Here is a 22,620-nt window from a genome sequence, read left to right as displayed (position 1 = left end):
ATTAACTCTACTACATGTTCACTCAGCAACAAAGGAAGGTACAAGAAAGATTAAAATCTTTTCATTTTCAGTTGTAGTATATTAGAAACAAAAATAGTGATATTTTTTCTGTCTTTAATATACTTTCACAGTTAGAGATACTGAGAGCACCAGTTAAAATTAGTGTGATATTGATTTTTTTCACATTTGCTTTCATTTTTATATGATAGTTACTTTAAATATTATGTAGCATATCCTATTCATTTTTGAGGATTAATCTGAATATTACCTCAACAATGTTCAGATTCCTAATGGTGATTTATAGTTCCACCCAAAATACTATAAATTTAGATATTCTATAGGAAAAGAAAGAAAATTTGTTTAACAATAATAATCTTATAAATTATGCTTGTCTAATGTAAAAGTATGTTGTTTGAAAAGAAATTAATCAAAGAATGTTTTTAATTGAATAGGTATATACGTCTTAGTGTTCAGTTTTTATTTTAAATAGCTTTGTTTCAATATGCATAATGTTTATTAAAAGAAGGCAAAAACCTAAATATATATCAATTAGTAATTCTGGCTTATTATTTTTAAAGCTATGATTCTTTAAATTGCTTGTCAACCAGATGCAACACATCAAAAATTTAAACTTTTAAAACTTGGGCACATCTTAACAAGAACTCGTATAAACAATGGAAGAGTCATCTAGGTTTAAGTGTAAGTGAATTCACAGTCCTAAATATGATAAAAATTGTTTTAAGTGCATTGATTTAATTTCATGATGTACATATTCTTTATAATTTCTCTGTTGGAATCATAAAGATAGAAGTGTCAAGGTCAAATTTATATTTTTAATCTTGAAAGCATCCTTTAGAATATTTATGAAGAGACTAGTACAAAATAAAAATAGCAGATGTGCAAGCATAGGTTGGGATAAATAAATCATATAACCAAAAATAAAGGAATTCAGAAAGAATGTAGATAGGCTTATTACAGAAGTATTAGAATATCTATGTATGTGCTGAAGTGTTCTGATGAATCAGTTGAAAAGATGAAGGCATTAACATTAGACTTAGGCAATTCAGTAGAACGTGAATGTTAGTCAAAAAGGAATAGTTGAAGAAATAAGGTATTTACTAAATCTACCCTGACATTTTTGAATGAAAAAACACATACATACAAGCAAGTGTAAAAGAAAAACAAATACTGTTAGTTGTGTATTCCTTAGAGATAGTCTTTCTTTATGAGTTATAAACAGACACGCCTGGAAAAATTCAAGTGGTCTTGCTAAGGAGTTACTGTTTTTGTTCATGTTTATTTATTGTTTTATATTTTCCTGAATTAAAAAAGAATAATAGACCTTTTCTACAGACTTATGGTTACCAGAGGACTAGGGAAAGGGGTTAGGGGTAAATTGTGAGATTGGGCCTGATATATATACACTACTATATATAAAATTGATAACTAACACTAGCCTCCTGTATAGCACAGGGATCTCGACTGAATACTCTGTAATGGCCTACATGGGAAAAAAAAAATCTTTAAAACAAGAGACAAAAACAGAAGTAGAGTTGCATATGTAGAAAGCTAACTTATGATTACCAGGGAGTAAAGGGGAAGGGATAAACTGGGAAATTAGGGTTGACATATGCACACCACTATATATAAAATAGATAACTAATAAGAACCCACTATATAGTACAAGAGACTCTTCTCAATACTCTGCAATGGCTTATATGGGAAAAGAATCTAAAAAAGAATGCGTGAATATTCAGTTGTTTCCAACTCTTTGTGACCCCATGGACTGTAGCCTGCCAGGCTCCTCTGTCCATGGGGTTTTCCAGAGAAGAATACCGGAGTGGGTTGCCATTTTCTCTTCCAGCGTATCTTCCCAACCCAGAAGTCAAACCCACATCTCTTGTATCTCTTACGTTGGCAGGCAGATTCTCTACCACTGAGCCACTTGGGAAGTACCCCCCCAAAAAGGAGTAGATGGTTAGACAGCATCACTGACTCAATGGACATGAGTTTGAGCAAACTCTGGGAGATAGGGTAGGACAGGGAAGACTGGTGTGCTGCAGTCTATGGGATCACAAAGAGTTGGACACGACTTAGCGACTGAACAACAACAATATGTTTATGTATAATTGATTCACTTTACTGTACAGCTGAAACTAATACAACATGGTAAATCAACTATACTCCAATAAAAATTTTTTTTAAATTAATAAAACCCTTTTGTTAAAGCAGTTGTAGATTTACAAGAATTACTGAGCAGAAAGTATAGAGTTTTCATATACTCATTCTTTCCTTTCCCCCAGAACAGTTTCCCCTATTATTAATATATTAAATTAGTTTGGTACATTTGTTAGCATTGCTGAACTGATATTGATACATTATTAACTAAAATTCAGAGTTTTACAGTTCTGTTGTTTCTTCCAAATATATAATGGCATATATTTACCCTTAGAATATCATGCAGAATAATTTCACTGCCCTCAAGTTTCCCTGTGTTCCACCTATTCCTCCCTCCCCTTCTCACTGCTCCCCTGGCAACCACTTATCTTTTTACCGTCACCATAGTTTTGCCTTTCCCAAAATGTAGTTGGAATCATGTGGTGTACTGCCTTATCTGACTGGCTTTTTAATTAGCAATACTCATTTAAAGTTATTCCATGACTTTTCTTGGCTTGGTAGCTCCTTTCTTTAATTGCTGAATAAGTTTCCATTGTATGAATGTACATGCACATTTGTTTATTCACCTGTAAAAGGCATCTTGGTTGTTTCCACTTTTGTGATCCAGTTTTACAGTACAGGAGTATATGCATGTGTGCGTGCTAAGTCGCTTCAGTTGTGTCAGACTCTGCGACCCTATAGACCGTAACCTACCAGGCTCCTCCATCTGTGGCAGGCAAGAATACTAGAGTGAGTTGCCATGACCTCCTCCAGGGTATTGTCCTGACCCAGGGATTGAACCTGCTTCTCTTATTTCTCCTGCATTGGCAGACAGGTTCTTTACCATTTGCATTACTATTTGCATTACTGGGAAGCCCATGGGTCTATAGATGTATAGCCAAATCACATATTGCCTCACTGATTACCATAGGATAGAACCCACTGAAAATCTTAAACAATCTTCTTTTTCTCTTTATCTCAATTTTCTCTCCTCTTTTCCGATACACGGAATTCAGAGACTCAGAAAATTCCTGGTGAGTATGCATCTCACTTTAAGCCATCTTAAAATAGTGCTCCTCAAAGCTTCAAGTAAGCATCTACTTTAGAATCACTAGGGATGCCTATTAAAATTAGATTCTAAGCCCTACTCCTGAATTTCTGGATAAAGAAATTCCACTGCATCAGAATGTCTGGGTAAAGAGCCCTGGTTTCTGTGTTTTCACAAAGCTTCTCAGGTAGTGTTTACTCTCACTAAAGTCTGAGAAGCTGAGAAAAATGACTAGAGTCATTTTTTTAATTGAGTTTTATTTTTTATAATATTTGACATTCTGCACTTCTGAAAATCTCAGAACTGGGAAGAGCAGAGTTCAATTTAGAGCATGTTATCAACTCAAGGTAAAAAGAAGTAATTTTTGCAGAGATATACAGTGCAATGAAGGAAATATTTCCTGCTTCTGTGTGGATTCCCTCCAGGATTCCTTGGGCAGGTAAAACAGGATTGTTATCCTTGATCATTTGCTTATTCCAGCCTTTTCTTCATGTCCCTGAAAGCATTTGTATTGTCCTCAACTCATGACCTTGACTCACAGTCACAAAAGGGCTAATAGATAGTGTTCCTTTGGAAGCAGGAAATTCAATAACATTTAATATTTTAGGTATCGAGATTATTATTCTCACCATTTTTAGCAAAATCTATTGCCTCAGGGTGTAGAAAAATTCAATTGAGTTGTTGATTGGGTTTTAAAACCTACTGCAGTTTAGTCGTTCAGTCTTGTCCGATTCTTTGCAAACCCATGGACTGCAGCATGCCAGGCTTCCCTGTTCATCACCAACTCCTGGAGCTTGCTCAAACTCATATCCATAAAGTTGGTGATGCCATCAAACAATCTTAGCCTCTGTCGTCCCCTTCTCCTCTTGCCTTCTTTGCTAGCATCAGGGTCTTTCCCAATGAGTTAGTTCTTCACATCAGGTACAAAGTTACAGGTCTTTTTTAAGGGGAGTGCCATTTTTTTCTTTGAAAAGTGCAAGCATGCAATGCCTTTGCATAGTGCTTTCAGATTTGGGCAATGTTTTCTCAGGACACTGGAATAGCTAAGTCTTTACTTAATATTTCTCTAATTTCCAGAAGAGCCTTATTGCTTCATGGAGGAAATGATAAACATAAAACTCCATTAATAAAAAAAAAAAAAACCTACTGCAAAAATTTTAGTTTTGAAAGTCAAAGCTTTCATTTGTAAGAGCCAAGCTTTCTGAGATAATAAAAATATTTGCAAAAATTAAAAGAAAAAATCCTAAAGATCAATGCATTACATTTATGTACCGAAGGGGAATTTGAAAAGACAGTGTAAGATGATATAAGAATTAGCTTTTCCTTCATTGGTAGAGGAAATGAACACCCACTTATACACTGAGATATAAGGTTTGAAATAGTGGAGAGAGAAATAAGAAAGAAGATCGGGAAAGAACAGATTTAGACGTCCTCAAGAAGGTCAAAAGCCCTGGCTCCCATCCCTGTCCCTCTCGATTCACGGTATGAAAACCATGGAAATCTGAGAGACGGGAACTTGTACTTTGCATTCCAAGGTGTAGCTCTGGGAGATTGCCAGCCTCTTTAAAAAGACTATCTAGTTTGGTCTTCAGGACTTCAGGACAGGACTGAATGCTTGGTCACCAGAACCAAGCATTTAGGAAGTCAGGTGCCTAGACCAGTGAGCCGGAGAAGAGCATGTCTGGGGAAAGGAAGGATTTTCTGACCTAAAGGGATGGGCATCACACAAGTGCTGAAAGCTGGTATAGCTGAAGTCCTCAAACAAGGAAAATGCAGAGTGCGTGGATGAAGTAATCAGAGGCCACTACAGTGTAGCAGACATCAATGGCCCTGGCAGCATATACTGAGGGAGGAAAAATCAGAATTATATCCAGGGGAGGACAGAGGTTAGATACCAACTTCTCTAACTATATCTGATCAGTATAGAGACTGTCCCTCTGGAACTTAGATTACCTTTGCTGAGAAAAAGTTGTGGGAAATGATTAATTTGTCTAAGCAGTTGCTTTAAAAAGAAGAAGTTATTTGAACTCTCAATTTTAATAAATAGGAAATTGAAAGTATAGCCTCTAAAGGAGGATTTCAAGATTGACGTGTGTGTATTCTAGGTATAATTACATTATCCAAAAGAAATATATAGTTGAAAATCTCTGGGTTTCCCATTTATTCTCCATCATACCCTGAGTTCATTTATATCAATAGAAATATGCATGTACAAAGAGAAAAGCCGCTGTGAAGTGTAATATCTAACTTGGACTTTAGAATCATATAGACTCAGATTCCTCTACCTGCTAGCAAATCTGGATTTTGTCATCTATGAGATGAGAATACCATACACCTTGCAGGATTGTATAAGGTATAAATGACAAAATGCATATAAAACACTTAGACTAGTGTCTGGCATGCTAAGCTTTCCATCTTATTATCTGTAATCTTATTGTTCTTGTCATTGTTATTTTATGAATTGCCGTTTGTAGAAATCACTGTCTTAGATCCTTATCTGTGACTCATGGTCAATATAATCAACGAGTGGTATAAATTAATCATGGTCTATGTTGAGAATTTCTTCCTGGAAAAATAGTTTTGTAGTTCTGCTTTAGGCCAAATTCACATTCATTTCTATTAGTAGCATGCCATAGGATGTTGATTTCCATTATTTATATTCTATCGAGACGAATTCTATCACAAGTCACCATTTTCCAACAATCTTTACTTTGGCTTAGGAGAAAACGATCCTGAAAGATGATCTAGGTAGTTTTAATAGCTCTTTCTGAACCTCAGATGTAACAGAATGACTTTCTAGATTAAAAGAAATGCCCATCAAGGTGCATATGGATAGATAATCAATGGATGGAGGCAAATAATCGTATGGAAACATTTACTCTTTATCTTTGCTATAGTTCTTTTAAATAGACTGATTAATTCCTTTCATGATTTCACCCTTGAAACCACAAACTATTTAGTTCTTTGTAATTGTTGCATGACATTCCATTTGGCAGTCAGCTTATTTTTAGCCAGACTATCAAAGTATTTTTCAACTGGACTGTCACTGCACTTGTACTTGGAATCTTGCAACCTCAGGAACTGCACTGGGGAAAAGAAGAAACTTCTAACAAATGGGAAATTATAAATCCAGACCAACGCAAACTTGTACTGGTAATTATTCCTGTATCTTTAAATGTAATATAATTCAGTAGGTAGTATATATAGTTAACATTTCACTGGAATATCTGCTAATTTTTGCAAGAGGACAAGACAAAATTTATGCAAAAGTGTTAAGATTATCTGAACTCAAATTATTTTTTCTCTGAAAGATCTTTAGAAAAAAACACAAAATTTCTTATAATACTATAGTGTTTTAGTTCCTAGGTATAATGCTATAGAAAAAAATTTGGAATACTGTTGCATATAGGGATTTTAGGATTACATGTTAAGTATCTAGTACTTAAAACCTAAAAACTCTTGTCTAGCAACTAGAGATTGCTATAATTATGATGCAATAAAATCAAATGAAATAAGTCAAATATATTCTTCTATATAAATATATTATCCAGTATCGAATGGGTTTTTAATTACTACAATTCTATATGATTGCCTTTTAAATATAAACATCTGCATTTTAAACCCAATCAGTAATTTAAATTAAGTATTGTTTAATTCAGAGTAAGAACAGAGTTTTAATCACTTGTATGTTATGAGCTGTGTCTACATTTTGCAAAGCACAGCTATGAATCAGTCCCTTTTTGTTTTTCTTTACTAGATGAATGGAAGAAGAAAGTCAGTGAATCTTATGTTATTGTAATAGAAAGATTAGAAGATGATCTGCAGATCAAAGAAAAAGAACTTACAGAACTGAGGCATATATTTGGGTAAAGTTGTCAGAGTTATTATTTCTATGTATGTGTCTTCATTGTTGATCTAGTTTTTAGCTATACCTATGTTTAAAAATGCAACTCATGTAACCTTCAACATTAACCTTAGAATATAAGGTTATATTCTAACCTTTCATATAGCCCCTGACCATTCATATAGTCCCTAAAATACAAATATATTGCCTCCTTAAAATATGCCTTGCCTGTTCGCATCACTTAAGTTTAAAAAGAGAGGAACCTGAAGGTTAGCCTTTGAAAACAAACTGTTGCTGATCTGAATAATCTTTAGAATTAGATCACTCTTATAAGCCATGCCAGCAACAAACACTAAGACTTCTCTTCTCAAATGGTGATGGAATACTGGCCACATTTTTCTTTTTGGACTACTGGAGAACTCCAGATGTATCAAACCCTTTGGTCCCTTGACATTGAAAGGCTGTCTCTTAATGAAACTGAGTATCGCTCTGCCCTTGAACAAGCATATAACAATGTGTAATATTGGCTTCAGGCTTTCACTGGGTTTTGTTCTATGATAACAAGATAAAAATAATCTGGCATAGTGTCACAACCTTGTAAGACACAAAATGTTCAGAAAAGAGGGGCAGAGCCCTTATACACACTAGCAACCTTCTGAAGAAATTGAATGTGGCATTGAGAAACAATATATTTTGGAGAGTCAATTTGAGTTAGCTGCCTGACTGAGGAAAAGTTCCATGAAGGCCAATTAGCCATGTTCACTTATAGCTGTGTTAATCATATAATACTTTTATAACAAAGAGCTCTATCCATTTTACTTGGAAAATAAAGGTAATAAAGCAATGACCAAATGACATATTTTTAAGAAAAAATTTAGATATAGTAAACATACAAACCTCACATAACTGGCAAATAAAACCACCCATGTATAATAGAGTTTATATAAAATTGTCAGTGGTTTAATAAGGCCTTCACAAATACTCAGTTTATAGTTTGGGAAATAGTTAATTCTCCATGTTATTTAGCCCAAAATGATTAACTCCATTTTGACACTTTGATGAGATACCCTGGGATGGCTTTTGCAAGTATTATCACATACTGTCTTATGGGAAAACATTTGAAATTCCTATAGAGATGTGACTGACACTGTGGTATAACAGATTTATGCATACATATTAATTTTGTTGGAAAAAAGCTATGAATATAAAACTTAATCATAAGTCCTCTAGTTCTTATTGACTCAGATAAATATGCTGAATAAGATGTGATTAAATTAGAGATTTTCCTCAACTTTGTCATTTTTTTTTTAATTTGGGAAGTATTATGCAAATATGTCAAGGCTAATTTAAACAGACATATCCTTCTAAGGATTAGGCTTGAAATGTACTTTTTCTCTCAAATCGTATCAACAACAAGTAGCTGTTTCTACACGTCCTGTTCTGGCCTACTTTTCTCCTAAATTTCTACTATATGTGATGAATGTGACCTCCTTTTTGCTGATTAGTATTGTAGAGGGCATAGGTGAAAGACAGGAACAAGTGTAACTTATAGTTCAGAATTTATTGTGCCAGCTATATTCAAGGTGCTATTCCAGATACATCGAATATGAACCATTCATTATTAAATCATCACCATGACCCTGTGTGATAGGAAATATTCATTGTGGTGGATAATAAACTAAGGAGTAGAGACGATGGATCTTGTCAAGATCATTTGGTCAAGTACTGGAACTATGATTTGTAGCGAGGTCTACCCAGCTCCATAGAGAGAGCTTTTCCTACCACATCCTGATTCTTGTTCCAGGAGTTCACAATCTGGTTGAGGGGAAACACATATATAAATATCTCACAGAAGACAGTCTATGACAAGCGCAAAGTGGAAGGAAAAACAGAACAGTTTTCAAATATAAAAAATATGAAGTTTGATGTCTTGATTTATTCATTGGTTTTTATAAAGCATTCCAGATAAAAGGCAGAGTTAAGTAAGTATATATAGGCAAGAATGGATGAGTACCATGGAAAGTCTACTACAACCAAGAAAACTTTATGTCTTGGCCATCTTCTCTAAGTAAAGTAAAAAAGCTGTTTCAGTCAGCATTTACAGGCAATGTATCCTTAGCTATATTGCTTTATCTCCTTGAGCCTCATTTATACTGTAAAATGTAATTACAGCGTCACAGGACTTTAAAAAATGATGTCAAATTATGAATACAGGGCCTAATGCACAGTATGCATTGAATAATTGGAGGTATTGATTATCATGATTAATTGGATAAATAAGGGCAGTTTGAAAGACTGAACACCTTATTGACAAGTAGGAGTAAATTTGACAAGTTTAGTCAAAGTTAAGAAGTGAGAAAATTAGGATAAAGTGTTTTTTACATCAAGAAGACATTTTCAAAAATAAAAATGTAAAATGTTGAAACAATTCAAAATAGTGCCAAAATCTGATATATAACTTTTAAAGCTTGCGATCAAGAGGGATTGGAACATTTTTCAGACTAGAGTATTAGAAAGTTCATCAAAATGGATGTCAAAGATGATAGGGCATTTTGAGGAAAGGAAGATTGGTAGCCTGGTGCTGAAGCTGTTAAAGAAGCTGTAGAAATGTCCCATTATCCAGAAGTAATAATGAGGCTGAGGCCAGGATTACCCACAGCCTAGAATCATGTCTCTCCAAGGGCTAAGGACCTCCCACAGTTTTCTAACAAAAATTTTAGATTCCATCATTCTATCCCATATCAAGTGAATCAGAATCTCTGGGGCTGATTTCCAGAGACCTGAATTTTTAACAAGCTTCCCCAGGTAATACCTTTGCATACGAAAAATGATACTTCAGCTAAAGTTTGGAAACGACACTTCCAGAAAGATATCTAAGTTGCACTGAGAACTCTGCTTGCTGTGATATTGGTAAAGGGATGAGGAACATGAAAACAGAAAGCAAGGCAACTAGTATGGTCTATAGAGAGACAAGGAAGCAAACAAACAAAACATGAGTACTCTGCTCTGCTATCAAGGCAAACAGCATCAGAGGGAAAGAAAGTCAATCCTGCCGAAGGCAAAGTTCTGAGATTTTTTTCTTTTCTCTAGAATAAAATGATAGATGACAAGCAAAGAAAAAAATGGAGTATTGAGAATATATTATAAATTGTCTTACTCATTGACTCACACAACAAAATTTTAAAAGTAATTAAGTTTAATCAGAATTACACGGACAGAGGAGCCTGATGGGCTACAGCCCATGGGATTGCAAAGAGTCAGACACAAATGAGTGACTGACAGCAAATATTTTATGAGATCACATTTAATTGAGCATCTAGGACATTTTAGCTGTTAAATCTTAGACTCTTTCTCATTTTGATTCATGCTTTATGTAATGTAAGGAGTGCTTCAGTGATGGACAACTCTGTTATGCTGCTTGACATCAGGCTTCCTCTGAACAGGCAGATAGCAGGAAAACTATCAAGTACCTAAAATGAATCATTTAATACTAGAGTCATAGATGAAGGATCACTAGTGCAAACATAAGTTTGTCTGGTGTTTTGTTGTTGTTTTTTTTTTTTGCAGTTTTTTGGTTGTTTTCATTTGTTGAAGTTTCTTTATAGCAACTAATCCCATTCATTAAAAGAGACTTTCTGCCTCATAAAGCAAGAATTCAGTTCAGTTACTGACTTATGTCACATCAAATACACAATCTCCAGTATAGCTTTCACTCACAACATAATACAAAGCAATATAAGTGCTAAACTTAAAAAAGACAAAAAGAGCTAAAAGATGATTGATTATGCTAATTTATAGCAGCTTTGCAAAGGGAACTTGATATGGGAAAGAAGAGGAATGGAAATTGAATGTTCCTTCATCTTCCATAATAAAGTTGCATTCACTCTTAATTTTGAACATTTCTTAAGATAATAGATGAGAGACTGGAAAAGATGAGTAAATAGAGAAGCAGAAGAAGGAAAGACAAAAGTGGTACCCTGAAGTACAGTGTGTGGTTATTTCCTCCTCTGCACCATTTCTGTTCTTTGTGTTTATCAATATAATAACACTTACTACTTGGTGTTATCAATTTACAGGTCTGTCTATTAACTGGTATTAATATATATGTTCACTAAAGACAGCTTCTTTGTGTATTCAGCTTTATCTATAGTTGCATTTATTTGTAATACCTATTTGTATATCACTTGAAAACAAATTGACAGTTTAATGCCTACCATTTGTCAGGCATGCACCTAGGTATTTTAAAGACTCTTGAGAGTCCCTTGGACTGCAAGGAGATTCAACCAGTCCATCCTAAAGGAGATCAGCCCTGGGTGTTCTTTGGAAGGAATGATGCTAAAGCTGAAACTCCAGTACTTTGGCCACCTCATGTGAAGAGTTGACTCATTGGAAAAGACTGATGCTGGGAGGGATTGGGGGCAGGAGGAGAAGGGGATGACAGAGGATGAGATGTCTGGATGGCATCATCAACTCGATGGGTGTGAGTTTGAGTGAACTCCAGGAGTTGGTGATGAACAGGGAGGCCTGGCATGCTGCAATTCATGGGGTCGCAAAGAGTCAGACACAACTGAGCAACTGAACTGAACTGAACTCATATAATTGTAATTGTATACATGTAAGGTGCTTTGAACACCGTAACTGTCACATGGACAACACTCAAAAATGTTAGTTAAAAACTAATCATCATTATTTATGTTCACATCTTTCTGGGGTATGTATTGCACTTACCATTTTATACCTGAAGAAAATGAGGCTAATCAAGTGAAACTGGCTTGAACCAGATTACACATAGTTCTCTCTAACTTAGTACCTTGCTCACTTGCACTACCTTTCCTTTTTTTTTCCTCCCTCTCTTCTTCTCTCCCATCCCATACTGGAGGGAAAATAAATATGGATAATATTATCTTTGAAAAGTTTTCACCTTCACAATGCCACTGTACAGTTTTGCTATGTCCTGTGTATTAGTACTGTCGCTACATGTGGTAGTGGAGGAATGTAATTTACAATCCCACTCCCACCCCTTGGTGATACATGGACTTCTTCCACGATCTTTGTAAACCACTTATAAGTTGGCTTTCCACATGCAACTTTTGAAAGACTTCCAATTTAATTGTTTTGTTTCAACGTTTTTAAGTCTTTAGAAATTTTAGAACTATGTTTTTTCTGATTTCATCATCAAGCCTACTTTTTACCTGCTTAATCTGTAATATATCTATAAAGAGATCCCCAAAGAAGTTATAATTTTTCAGTGCTATCACTTTTCAACATAATCAGAAGAACCCTATTTTTTTTCTCATTTTTAACCTTATTTTGACATTGAATAGATATACTTTGGTCAATAGTGTATTAACACTTTGAAATTGTGAAATGTCTCACTTTGAAATTGATTAGGTTTAATGAATAAAAATAGTCAAAAGTTTATCCCATGAGAAAGCAGTTGCAATGTTAAGAGGAATTAAAAAAAAAAAAAAGGAAAGAGAAAAATAATGAAGGCATTTTCTGAGTTGTATCTTCCTGCTTCTTTTCTTCCTGAAAAGTTCCTCTGGCCCCAGCTGCAGTCCACCATACTTATCCAACAAATGAAATATCTCCCCTAAATCTACTTTTTCAGAACTATAAACAATTATGAAATTTAGCTGTTATAAAATGAATAGCTCCAGAAACAATACAGGCTGATCTTGCCTAAAAAGAGTGAAATTCTCTATCAGGGCGCTAAGTAGAGTGTTGAGGGAGGAAATTACATCATAATAAAATTGAGTGAAAGATTATTTGATATGTTTGGTGAGTGCATTGTGTTAATTAACAATGAAACAGAAAACAAACAAACAAAAAGATCGCAAACCAAAAAGCAGAGAATTCACACTGTCCCAAGACTGTTTACCTCTCTATATCCTTTCTTGCTTGTCTACATAAAACTTAGTGGGGTTTACTGGTGGCTCAGATGGTAAAGAATCTGCTCACAATGCAGGAGACCCGGGTTCAATCCCTGAGTCAGGAAAATCCCCTGGAGAAGGGAATGGCAACCCACTCCAATATTCTTGCCTGGAGAATTCCATGAACAGGTGAGCCTGGTGGGCTACAGTCCATGGAGTTGCAAAGAGTTGGACAGGACTGAACAACTAACACTACTACTACTAAGTAAAACTTGTTATGAATAATAGTTTTACAGGAATATTGTGCAAAAACATTCAAGCAGCTTGATCTCAAACTCTCACTCACTCTCTCTCTCTGCCTCTTTCTCTTTAACTTCGTACTTAACTCAGTTTTACTGGCTTTCTCCATTTTATCCTCCTTCCGATCTTCCCTCCCATCCCATGCTACCTTCTTCTTCCCTTTCTACTTTCCTATCCCTCTTCTCAAATGCAAAGCAAAATAATAAAAAAGTTAAAATAATTAATACCAATAGTCTCAACACTCTAGTAAAAATAATTATTACAGCACTAGTACTTACAAAAGTTTTAAAAGATCTAACTCATTTAAACCTCAAAATAACCCTATGAGGTAAGAATTCTTATTATATCTATTTTATTTTCCTTAACTACTTTCATTTCACTTCAGTTGCTCAATCATGTCCAACTCTTTGTGACCCCATGGACTTCAGCATGCCAGGCTTCTCTGTGCATCATAAACTCCCAGAGACTGCTCAAACTAATGTCCATCAAGGTCATGACGCCATACAACCATTTCATCCTCTGTCATCCCTTTATCCTTCTGCACTCAATCTTTCCCAGCATCAGGGTATTTTCCAATGAGTCAGTTCTTAGTTCTTCTCATCAGGTGGCCAAGTATTGGAGCTTCAGCTTCAGATCAGTCCTTCCAATGAACACCCAGGACTGATCTCCTTTAGGTTGGACTGGTTGGATCTCCTTGCAGTCCAAGGACCTCTCAAGAGTCTTCTCCAACACCACAGTTCAAAAGCATCAATTCAAAAAAAAAAAAAAAAGCATCAATTCTTCGGCACTCAGCCTTCTATATGGTTTAACTGTCACATCCATATATGATACTGGAAAAACCACAGCTTTGACCTTATGGACCTTAGTTGGCAAGTAATGTCTCTGCTTTTTAATATGCTGTTTAGGTTGCTCATAACTTTTCTTTCAAGGAGCAAGTGTCTTTTAATTTCGTGGTTGAGGTCACCATGTGCAGTAATTGTGGAATCCAAGAAAATAAAGTCTGCCACTGTTTCCATTGTTTCCTCATCTATTTGCCATGAAGTGATGGGACCAGATGCCATGATCTTCATTTTTTGAGTGTTGAGTTTTAAGCCAGCTTTTTCACTCTCCTCTTTCACTATACAAAAGGCTCCTTAATTCCTCTTCGCTTTCTGCCATAAGTAGGTGGTGTCATCTGCATATCTGAGGTGATTGATATTTCTCCCGGTGATTTTGATTCCAGCTTGTGCTTCATTCAGCCCAGCATTTTGCATGATGTAGTCTCATATAAGTTAAATAAGTCAGGTGACAATATATAGCCTTGACATACTTCTTTTCCAATTTCTACTGGTCTTTTGTCCCATGTCCAGTTCTAACTGTTGCTTCTTGACCTACGTATTTCTCAGGAGACAGGTAAGATGGTCTGGTATTCCCATCTCTTTAAGAATTTTCCACAGTTGATTGTGGTCCACAAAGTCAAAGGCTTTGGCATAGTCAATAAAGCAGAAGTAGATGTTTTTCTGGAACTTTCTTGCTTTTTCTGTGATCCAACGGATGTTGGCAATTTGATCTCTTGTTCCTCTGCCTTTTCTAAATCCAGCTTGAACATCTGGAATTTCACTGTTCATGTACTGTTGAAGCCTTGCTTGGAGAATTTTGAGCATTACTTTGCTAGCATGTGAGAGGAGTGCAATTGTGCAGTAGTTTGAACATTCTTTGGCATTGCCTTTCTTTGGGACTGGAATGAAAACACCTTTTCCAGTCCTGTGGCCACTGCTGAGTTTTCCAAATTTGCTGGCATATTGAGTGCAGCAGTTTCATAGCATCATCTTTTAGGATATGAAATAGCTCAGCTGGAATTCCATCAACTCTACTAGCTTTGTTCATAGTGATGCTTCCTAAGGCCCACTTAACTTTGCATTCCAGGATGTCTGGCCCTAGGTGAATGATGACACCATTGTGGTTATCTGGTTCATGAAGATCTTTTTTGTATAGTTCTTCTGTGTATTCTTGTCACCTCTTCTTAATATCTTCTGCTTCTGTTAGGTCCATACCATTCTGTCCTTTTTTTTTTTTTCTTTGCTATCATTTAGCTCCAGGAATACAGTAACATGTCAAAAACTCTTCGCAACCTCATGAACTTTACAGTCCATGGAATTCTCTAGGCCAGAATCCTGGAGTGTGTAGCCATTCCCTTCTCCAGAGATTCTTCCCAACCCAGGGATCAAACCCAGGTCTCCCGCATTGCAGGCAGATTCTTTACCAGCTGAACCACTAAGGAAGCCCAAGAATACTGGAGTGGGTAGATGATCCCTTCTCCAGCAGATCTTCCTGACCCAGGAATCAAACCAGGGTATCCTGCATTACAGTCAGATTCTTTATCAGCGGAGCTACCAGGGAATCCCCAACTCTTCTTTATCTACCACCATATCTCAATAATTTTTAAATGTATAAATGAAAGAATGAATATGCTTCATAGTGTTAGTTTGCAAACTTGGTCTGGGAGATACTGGAGAAATACGTTTCTGTGTATTTCTTGGATATACATCCTGGGAATAGGTCTTATTGATGACTTTTCTGTTTTTATTAGGGTTTTTTGGGTGGGTGGGTATCAGCAGCATCCATTAAAAACTACACAAGAAGTTACAACCAGCCGTTTGAAACCTAAATGATCAATTTTGGAAACTAGATGGCCCAAAACAAAATTTGGCCTTCTTTCCAACTTTTTGCCTTTACCTACATTTCAGCCAATGAATTAATTTAAGAAATGTATCTACCTATCTTTAGATTTTGCTTTTGCCAAGTGTTCAAATGTTAAATTTTAATAAGTTTCCATTTGTGATCATGTCACATATTTCCTTGAAAGGATGGGATCATGAGAAGAAGTTTAATTGGATCACAAAACTACTACTTTTCAGGATAAAAGATAAAGGCTAAGGAAAGAGTTCATTATGTTACAACAAAGAAAGTAACCTTTGGACACAAAACAACCATTTTTAATGATTAAGGACAGAATTTATTATTAGAAGTATATTCATAATAGTGACTTAATTTTAATTAGGAACTTCATTCATGCCCCAGCAAGCACTGTGAACTTATTAGGATATGTTAAGTTACAGTATGGCATGGCAGGTGATGAAAAATGTAAGGGAGAATTAAAAAATAAATTGAGCTTAGAATATTAGAATACGTAAGTGGTATTCATTTGGCAGCGAATTTGACATGTACAGTTCCTTAGAAGAAGCAGAAGAAGAGAAAAAGAAATATCTATCCCAGGAATGATTGCTTTAAAATCTTGAATACTTTAATTGCATGTGTCAAAACAGAAATATTTGACTATAAGCAAGTGGGAAGTAAGAATTAGAATTCAAATATAGCCCCAAAGTTACTCTCATTAAAAAATTACATTCCAGTCATTAAAATTTAGATTAAAATTTTACTATTAAAATTGTACTTGACTGCCACTGTGGGAATCTATTTTCTGCTTATTCATTTTGTTGGCATTCACAGAAGCTGCATGAGTTTAGGGAGAGTAGAATTCAAGAATTCAAGAGGAAAACAAAAGTAAGAGACTACAGCTCAGTTTTGACAGAATGCTATTTAGCACTCTATACTGATTCACACCTGTAAAGAAGGATGTGCGGGTTTGATTGCTGGGTCAGGTTACAGCCCATGGAGTTGCAAGAGCAGGACACAACTTAGCGACTAAACCACCACTACTACTGATTCACTTATGAATGGTCAAGTCTAGTATAAGATTTAATAAGTTAAAGAATGATTGGTAAATAAAAAATCTCTAATTAATTCATATTTTCAGTCTTATGTAAATAGACATTCATTTGGTATTTTTAAAAAAATAAAACATTGGATGTTAGCACTTTACTTTTCTGTTTATTCAGTATGTACTTCCTTTGCAAAGCTGCATGGAGCATTAAAGATCAGGATTAATGCTAAGGTCAGTGCAGGATTCTATCTAGTACACATATTCCCAAGACTGATGCACTTAAATGATCTGGGAATTAGTGACTAGTTTCTATCAAATAGACTGTTGAAAGCAACCTGAAACAAGCATTAAGAACAGAGGTGGAGCACACAGTTGATGTTCAGTAGATGCTGTGCCAGACTGATTGAATATATCATCAAAGCTAGATCATGGAAAAAGAAAGCAATTAAGTCTATCTTCTCAGTAAAATGATTTTCAGCACAACCTTTTTTCCTTTGGATTTTGTTGTTCTTTTAATCGCTTCAGTGTTAATACCTTCCCCATAATAATGATGCTGCTGGACTTGCATCACAAAACCGTGATAGTTTGCGCTGTGAATCACTGAGTGTTGCTCTGAATCACTGATAGGTGCTAGGTGTCGCGACAGTGAACTTAGTTAAAATAGGGAAACTTACAGGTTGTCAAATGTGAGAGGTCAAAGAAGGTCAAACTCGGTTTGAAAACTGTGCTAAAATTCTCTCAAGGGAGAATGGCATTGAAATATGTAAAATATCATGTAAGAAACGAGTTGCCAATCCAGGTTCGATGCACAATACTGGATGCTTGGGGCTAGTGCACTGGGATGACCCAGAGGGATGGTATGGGGAGGGAGGAGGGAGGAGGGTTCAGGATGGGGAACACATGTATACCTGTGGTGGATTCATTTTGATATTTGGCAAAACTAATACAATTATGTAAAGTTTAAAAATAAAAAAAAAAGATTTAGACTACAAAAGGAAAGTCACATATTCACAGTAAACTTGCTAAAAATCAAAATAATATTTAATAACATATCATGTACCAAATAATGTAGAAAGTACTTAATCTCATTTTCTTCACAATGCAATGTCATATGAATCATTTTAATAATTTTGTAACTGAAGAAAACGAAGCTTGAGGGGGTTAAATAACTTTCTCAAATTGGAGGGGAAAAATATACTACTTAAAAAAACAGAAACAGGATTTCAATCCTGGTGTATATACAAGGCCCATGATCTAAGTACTTACACTGCTGAAATGATTTCTTCCACTTTTAAAACATCAAAACATGGTAGGTATTGCTGCATAATATTAGAGATACACACTGACAAACTAATTTACTCAAGGGTTTATTACTCCAGAGGAACTCTCAAGTTCTATCTTCTTTCAGCATTTGCCATATATTCCATTATAGTTAGCTCACAAGACAGTACTTTCTCCCATTCTCTCTTAGGCTGAAGATTTTACATAGTTCTTTACACTTAGCAGAAGGCTTCCCTCTCCTGCCCCACTCCAATGCTCTGTATCCTGTCTTATATTCTTATTGTATGTTTCCTTTGCTGGAGGATGACAGAACCAAGGAAGAAAAGCCAAAGCAGTTCAGAGCAATCTTCAGTTGCTACTTACAGTTTTCTTTTCCTTTTTATTATGGACACTGAAAGTGAAAATGTTAGTCTCTCAGTCTTGTCTGACTCTTTAAGATCCCATAGACTGTAGCCTGCCAGGCTCCTCTGTCCATGGAATTCTCCAGGCAAGAATACTGGAGTCATTCATTCTCTTCTCCAGGGCATCTTCCCCACCCAGGGATCAATCCCAGGTCTCCTGCATTGCAGGCAGATTTTTACCATCTGAGCCATCAGGGAAGCCCGTTATGGGCACTAATTTCCTACAAATTTTAAAAGAAAAATCCAATCTACCTAGCTTTGAAAGTTGAGTTCAGTTCTTCAGAAAACCAGTGTTATTTGAAATCATAACTATAGAGAAGATGTCTGTGAATGCATTTCCAAGTCTGGGCTACTGAGTGCACTTTTTTTAGGATTACCTATCAATGAAATATCTCCAACACATCTATAATACAATTAACTTTGAGAATTTAGATGTATGGCTCAGCCTAAGGCCATATATTTCCAAGAACCAAATTATTTCATAAAATTTCCATTCATACTATGAAATAGGTATACCATTTACAATTAGGCTCATTTGGGTAGACAATTTAAATAGTGGTGTTTTCATCCGACTTTTTTTTTTTTTTCTTTTTGCATTGTTCATTGAGGTAGGAGAAAGTGCAAATAGAAGCAAGTTAAATTCTTAACTATTTTTCATGAAATCCTGGGTTCCTTGCTATATTAACAATTAGTAAAAATGACTTGGAATTTATTGTACTTCTATGTGTGGCATTCCAAAGTGAGTTGAAGTATGTTTCTCAATATGAGGAAATGTATCTATGGATTTTGCTACTGAGAAGTTGAAGCAAGGCTAAGGAGGTGGAATTCTGGAATATTCTCCTGTCTCTGAAAACAAACCACTGGACTTGCCGTTGCTAATTAAACCATTTTACTGAGATCCTTCACATTCCCTAGAATTAGAGGCTTCTCTTTTTAGCAGCACTCTGGAGAATAGCACCTTTTCTTTTTCTGTTTTAAAATTTCAATAGCTTTTGAAGTTTTTAACTGGGTGCCTTGATAATAATGTTCTGAATTCATAGTACCTTTCAAGTGTACGTACTTTACGAATGATAATAGAAGGCTTATTCACCAAAGACTTTGCTATCTCACTAAAGCTGCTGGAGATTTAAATGGCAGGAGGCAGCCTGGAATTAACCTGGGAGGCCAAAGATGTGATCTCATATCTACTGAAAAAATGTCCTGGCAGTACCAGTGACCTCAAGAGGTTAAGAATTTTAGCTTTACATTTTTTTCAAAGGCTACCTATGGCTCTCTAGGGCCCTCCTGGGGCAATGGTCTTTGTTCAGACAAAGTCAAGGATTTCATTAATTGAATCAGTAACACTACTTCTCTTCTCACCTGGGACTGTATCATAGTACCCTATCAGAGTTTAGACCTTCTTTATCTGTGAAATCTGACCCAGTCAGAGTATAAGAAAATTTTCCTTCAGGCAGAATTTGTAATACATTGGGACTCTATTCCTGTCTCCAGAATCTTATCTAATGCTACTATTTTTTTTTCTTTTTGGAGAGAATTTCTTGAATTTCTCCATAAGTATTATATAAGGTGTTGATTGTAAGAGAAATGAGTTTCCTTTCAAATATCTGTGTTTTCTACTTATTCATAAATTTTAATTCATCAGGGTGCCCTGAGAAGTTCAAATTATACATAGAACATACCTTGTATGAGAATCATTAATTTAAACTTGATCTCTCAAACTTTTAATATTATTTCTCATGATTTTAATTGTTCTTCAGCTAGTTGTTGTTGATCACTAAGTCATGTCTGACTCTTTGCGACCCCGTGGACTGTAGCCCACTGGGGTCCTCTGTCCATGGCAATAATACTGGAGTGGGTTGCCATTACCTTCTCTAGGGGATCTTCCCATCCCAGGGATTGAATTCACATCTGCTGCATTGGCAGGTGGATCCTTTACTGCTGAACCATTAGGGAAGCCCCTCTTCATCTAGAGGTATAATCAAAATTATTTTTTCTAGGTACAGAAGAATCCTATAAAAGATATATTTCTGAATTTGTAGTAACAAGATTCATATTATAATTTTTCAAATGAGAAAATGATAAACTAAAAGCTGAAATTTGTAATCATCTGTAAATTTTTTTTTTTTTTTTTAGCTCTGATGATGCCTTCAGTAAAGTCAATTTAAATTACCGCACAGAAAATGGTCTGTCTCTGCTTCATTTATGTTGCATTTGTGGAGGTGAGTGCTTGGAACTCAATACTCTGTAAACTAGTTATATGTATACATGGTCAGTGATTTGAGCTGCTTGATAGTCTACAAGAGAATTCTATTCATACTCAGTTTTTTCTTTTGCTTTGCTTCAAGTGAAGAAGTAACTAACTTCTAGACAGATATTTCAATTGATTTAGCTCTAAATTTAAGTTTTATTGTGTTCCTACCTTGAATCAGGTATGCTTGGAAAAATTTTTAAAGACGTTTTTTCAGTATCAGGCATGCTAGCCAGGGATTAGGTTAAATTCAGACGCACTTAAAGCATTCCTCAAAACATCATCTAGCAATTGGTTTACAATCTGCAGTAAAATATATAGAAGGTAATAAATGCCAAAGACAAAATTCCAAAGTGAAAATTAGTCAAAGTGAAGACTAAGTGAAATTTGGTTCATAACTTGTTCTGTTCCATTCCTTAATGTATCCCAAGCATCTAGGATGGTCCCTGGCATAAGTAGGTACTCAGTAAATTTACTGAATTGGTAAATGAATACTTTTTTTGTTAATCCAAGCTAATATGCTTTGGACTCAGTTTTTAAAAGAAGACTAATGTATAAGTATTGACTCTAAATATATCCCATCACCACTCCCCAAACAACATATCTTCCCAAATGTAAACACACTTTTCCAACCTTAGTCATTTCCTCGATATTTCTCTGATCTAAATAAACTAATGGTGTAGTGATGTTCTGATTTCTATCTAAGCTTTTTCACAAATATTAAATCATTTACTAGGGTGAATGTTTTCATGTTTTTACTTTTTAAAGTACTATTAGAAGAGCACCAAATAAAAAATGTAGCATAAATTCATTAAAATACACAGCACTGATACAAAGTTTTATAAATGTAGTAGTAAAAATGTTCACTAATAAGTAAGGCTGTTGATTAACTGAAAACTTAACAAATGGCCTGCAGAACAGCAGTCTAGCATTTTCATTCATTGGTGTGATGTTTATAATTCCACTACAGATTAACTTAAAGATTTTTAAGTCCTTTAGTCTATCTCCACAATTTGACTTTTCTCAACTTTTTTCTCTCTAAGGCAACAAGTCACATATTAGAACCCTTATGTTAAAAGGTCTCCGCCCATCTCGACTGACAAGAAATGGATTTACAGCCTTGCATTTGGCAGTTTATAAGGTACACAAGTTTTGTATATTAGAACCAAAGATGATGGGCTTTGGTTTTTGTCTGATTTTTCAAATTAGTGATCATGGAAATATGCAGGGTGATGAGAACATTACGTTACCGGATAGAGTTCTAGCTACTTCTTTGTTGGGCAGATATCATCAGAACATATTCACTTTATTGCTTTCCATCTTTATCTCATTTAATTCTCACAAGAACCCTGGGAATAAATTACATTATTATCTCAGGGTTACATGGTTAGCTAGTGGTTAGCCAGAATTTAAGATCTGACAGCCTGGTTTTCTTGCCAGAGCTCCTTCCAAGGAGACCAAGCTGCCTCAATGTAGAAGATGATGAGGCTGCATTTGAGGATGAAAGAAGCACATTGAAGCTGCATTTTTCTGTGTATTTTCCTAATAAACAAATATCTCTAGGGCTCCTTTTAGTTTCTTTCTTTTATCATATTTATGCTTCAGTTGTTTTTGTTTTTTTTTTTCTTTCCTTTGCATCAGACCTTGGTTTTAACATAATTTCAGTACCTTAAAAAAAAAAAAAAAGTGGATTGGATAAACTGGGATACTCAGTGTTGGGGTAGATCCTTGAGACTGTCATAAATATGAATTTATTCAACATATA

At 35.3% G+C, this 22,620-nt stretch overlaps 1 protein-coding gene across 1 annotated transcript in view; it reads left to right on the top strand.

Annotated features, from left to right (window-relative positions):
• The first annotated feature begins 3,536 nt into the window (after positions 1 to 3,536).
• LOC109556161 (serine/threonine-protein kinase TNNI3K) overlaps positions 3,537 to 22,620 on the top strand; it is a 119,308-nt gene continuing 100,224 nt past the window's right edge. Inside the window, exons 1-4 of the mRNA XM_019957260.2 lie at positions 3,537 to 3,552; positions 6,963 to 7,071; positions 20,741 to 20,826; positions 21,899 to 21,996. Coding sequence (XP_019812819.2) covers positions 3,537 to 3,552; positions 6,963 to 7,071; positions 20,741 to 20,826; positions 21,899 to 21,996 — 309 coding nt within the window. The remainder of the gene's footprint in view (positions 3,553 to 6,962; positions 7,072 to 20,740; positions 20,827 to 21,898; positions 21,997 to 22,620) is intronic.

This window comes from Bos indicus, chromosome 3 (genome assembly GCF_029378745.1).
Source record: "Bos indicus isolate NIAB-ARS_2022 breed Sahiwal x Tharparkar chromosome 3, NIAB-ARS_B.indTharparkar_mat_pri_1.0, whole genome shotgun sequence".
Lineage (NCBI taxonomy): Eukaryota > Metazoa > Chordata > Mammalia > Artiodactyla > Bovidae > Bos > Bos indicus.
Note: the sequence above shows the minus strand (reverse complement) of the source record. Positions and strands in the feature narration are given on the sequence as shown.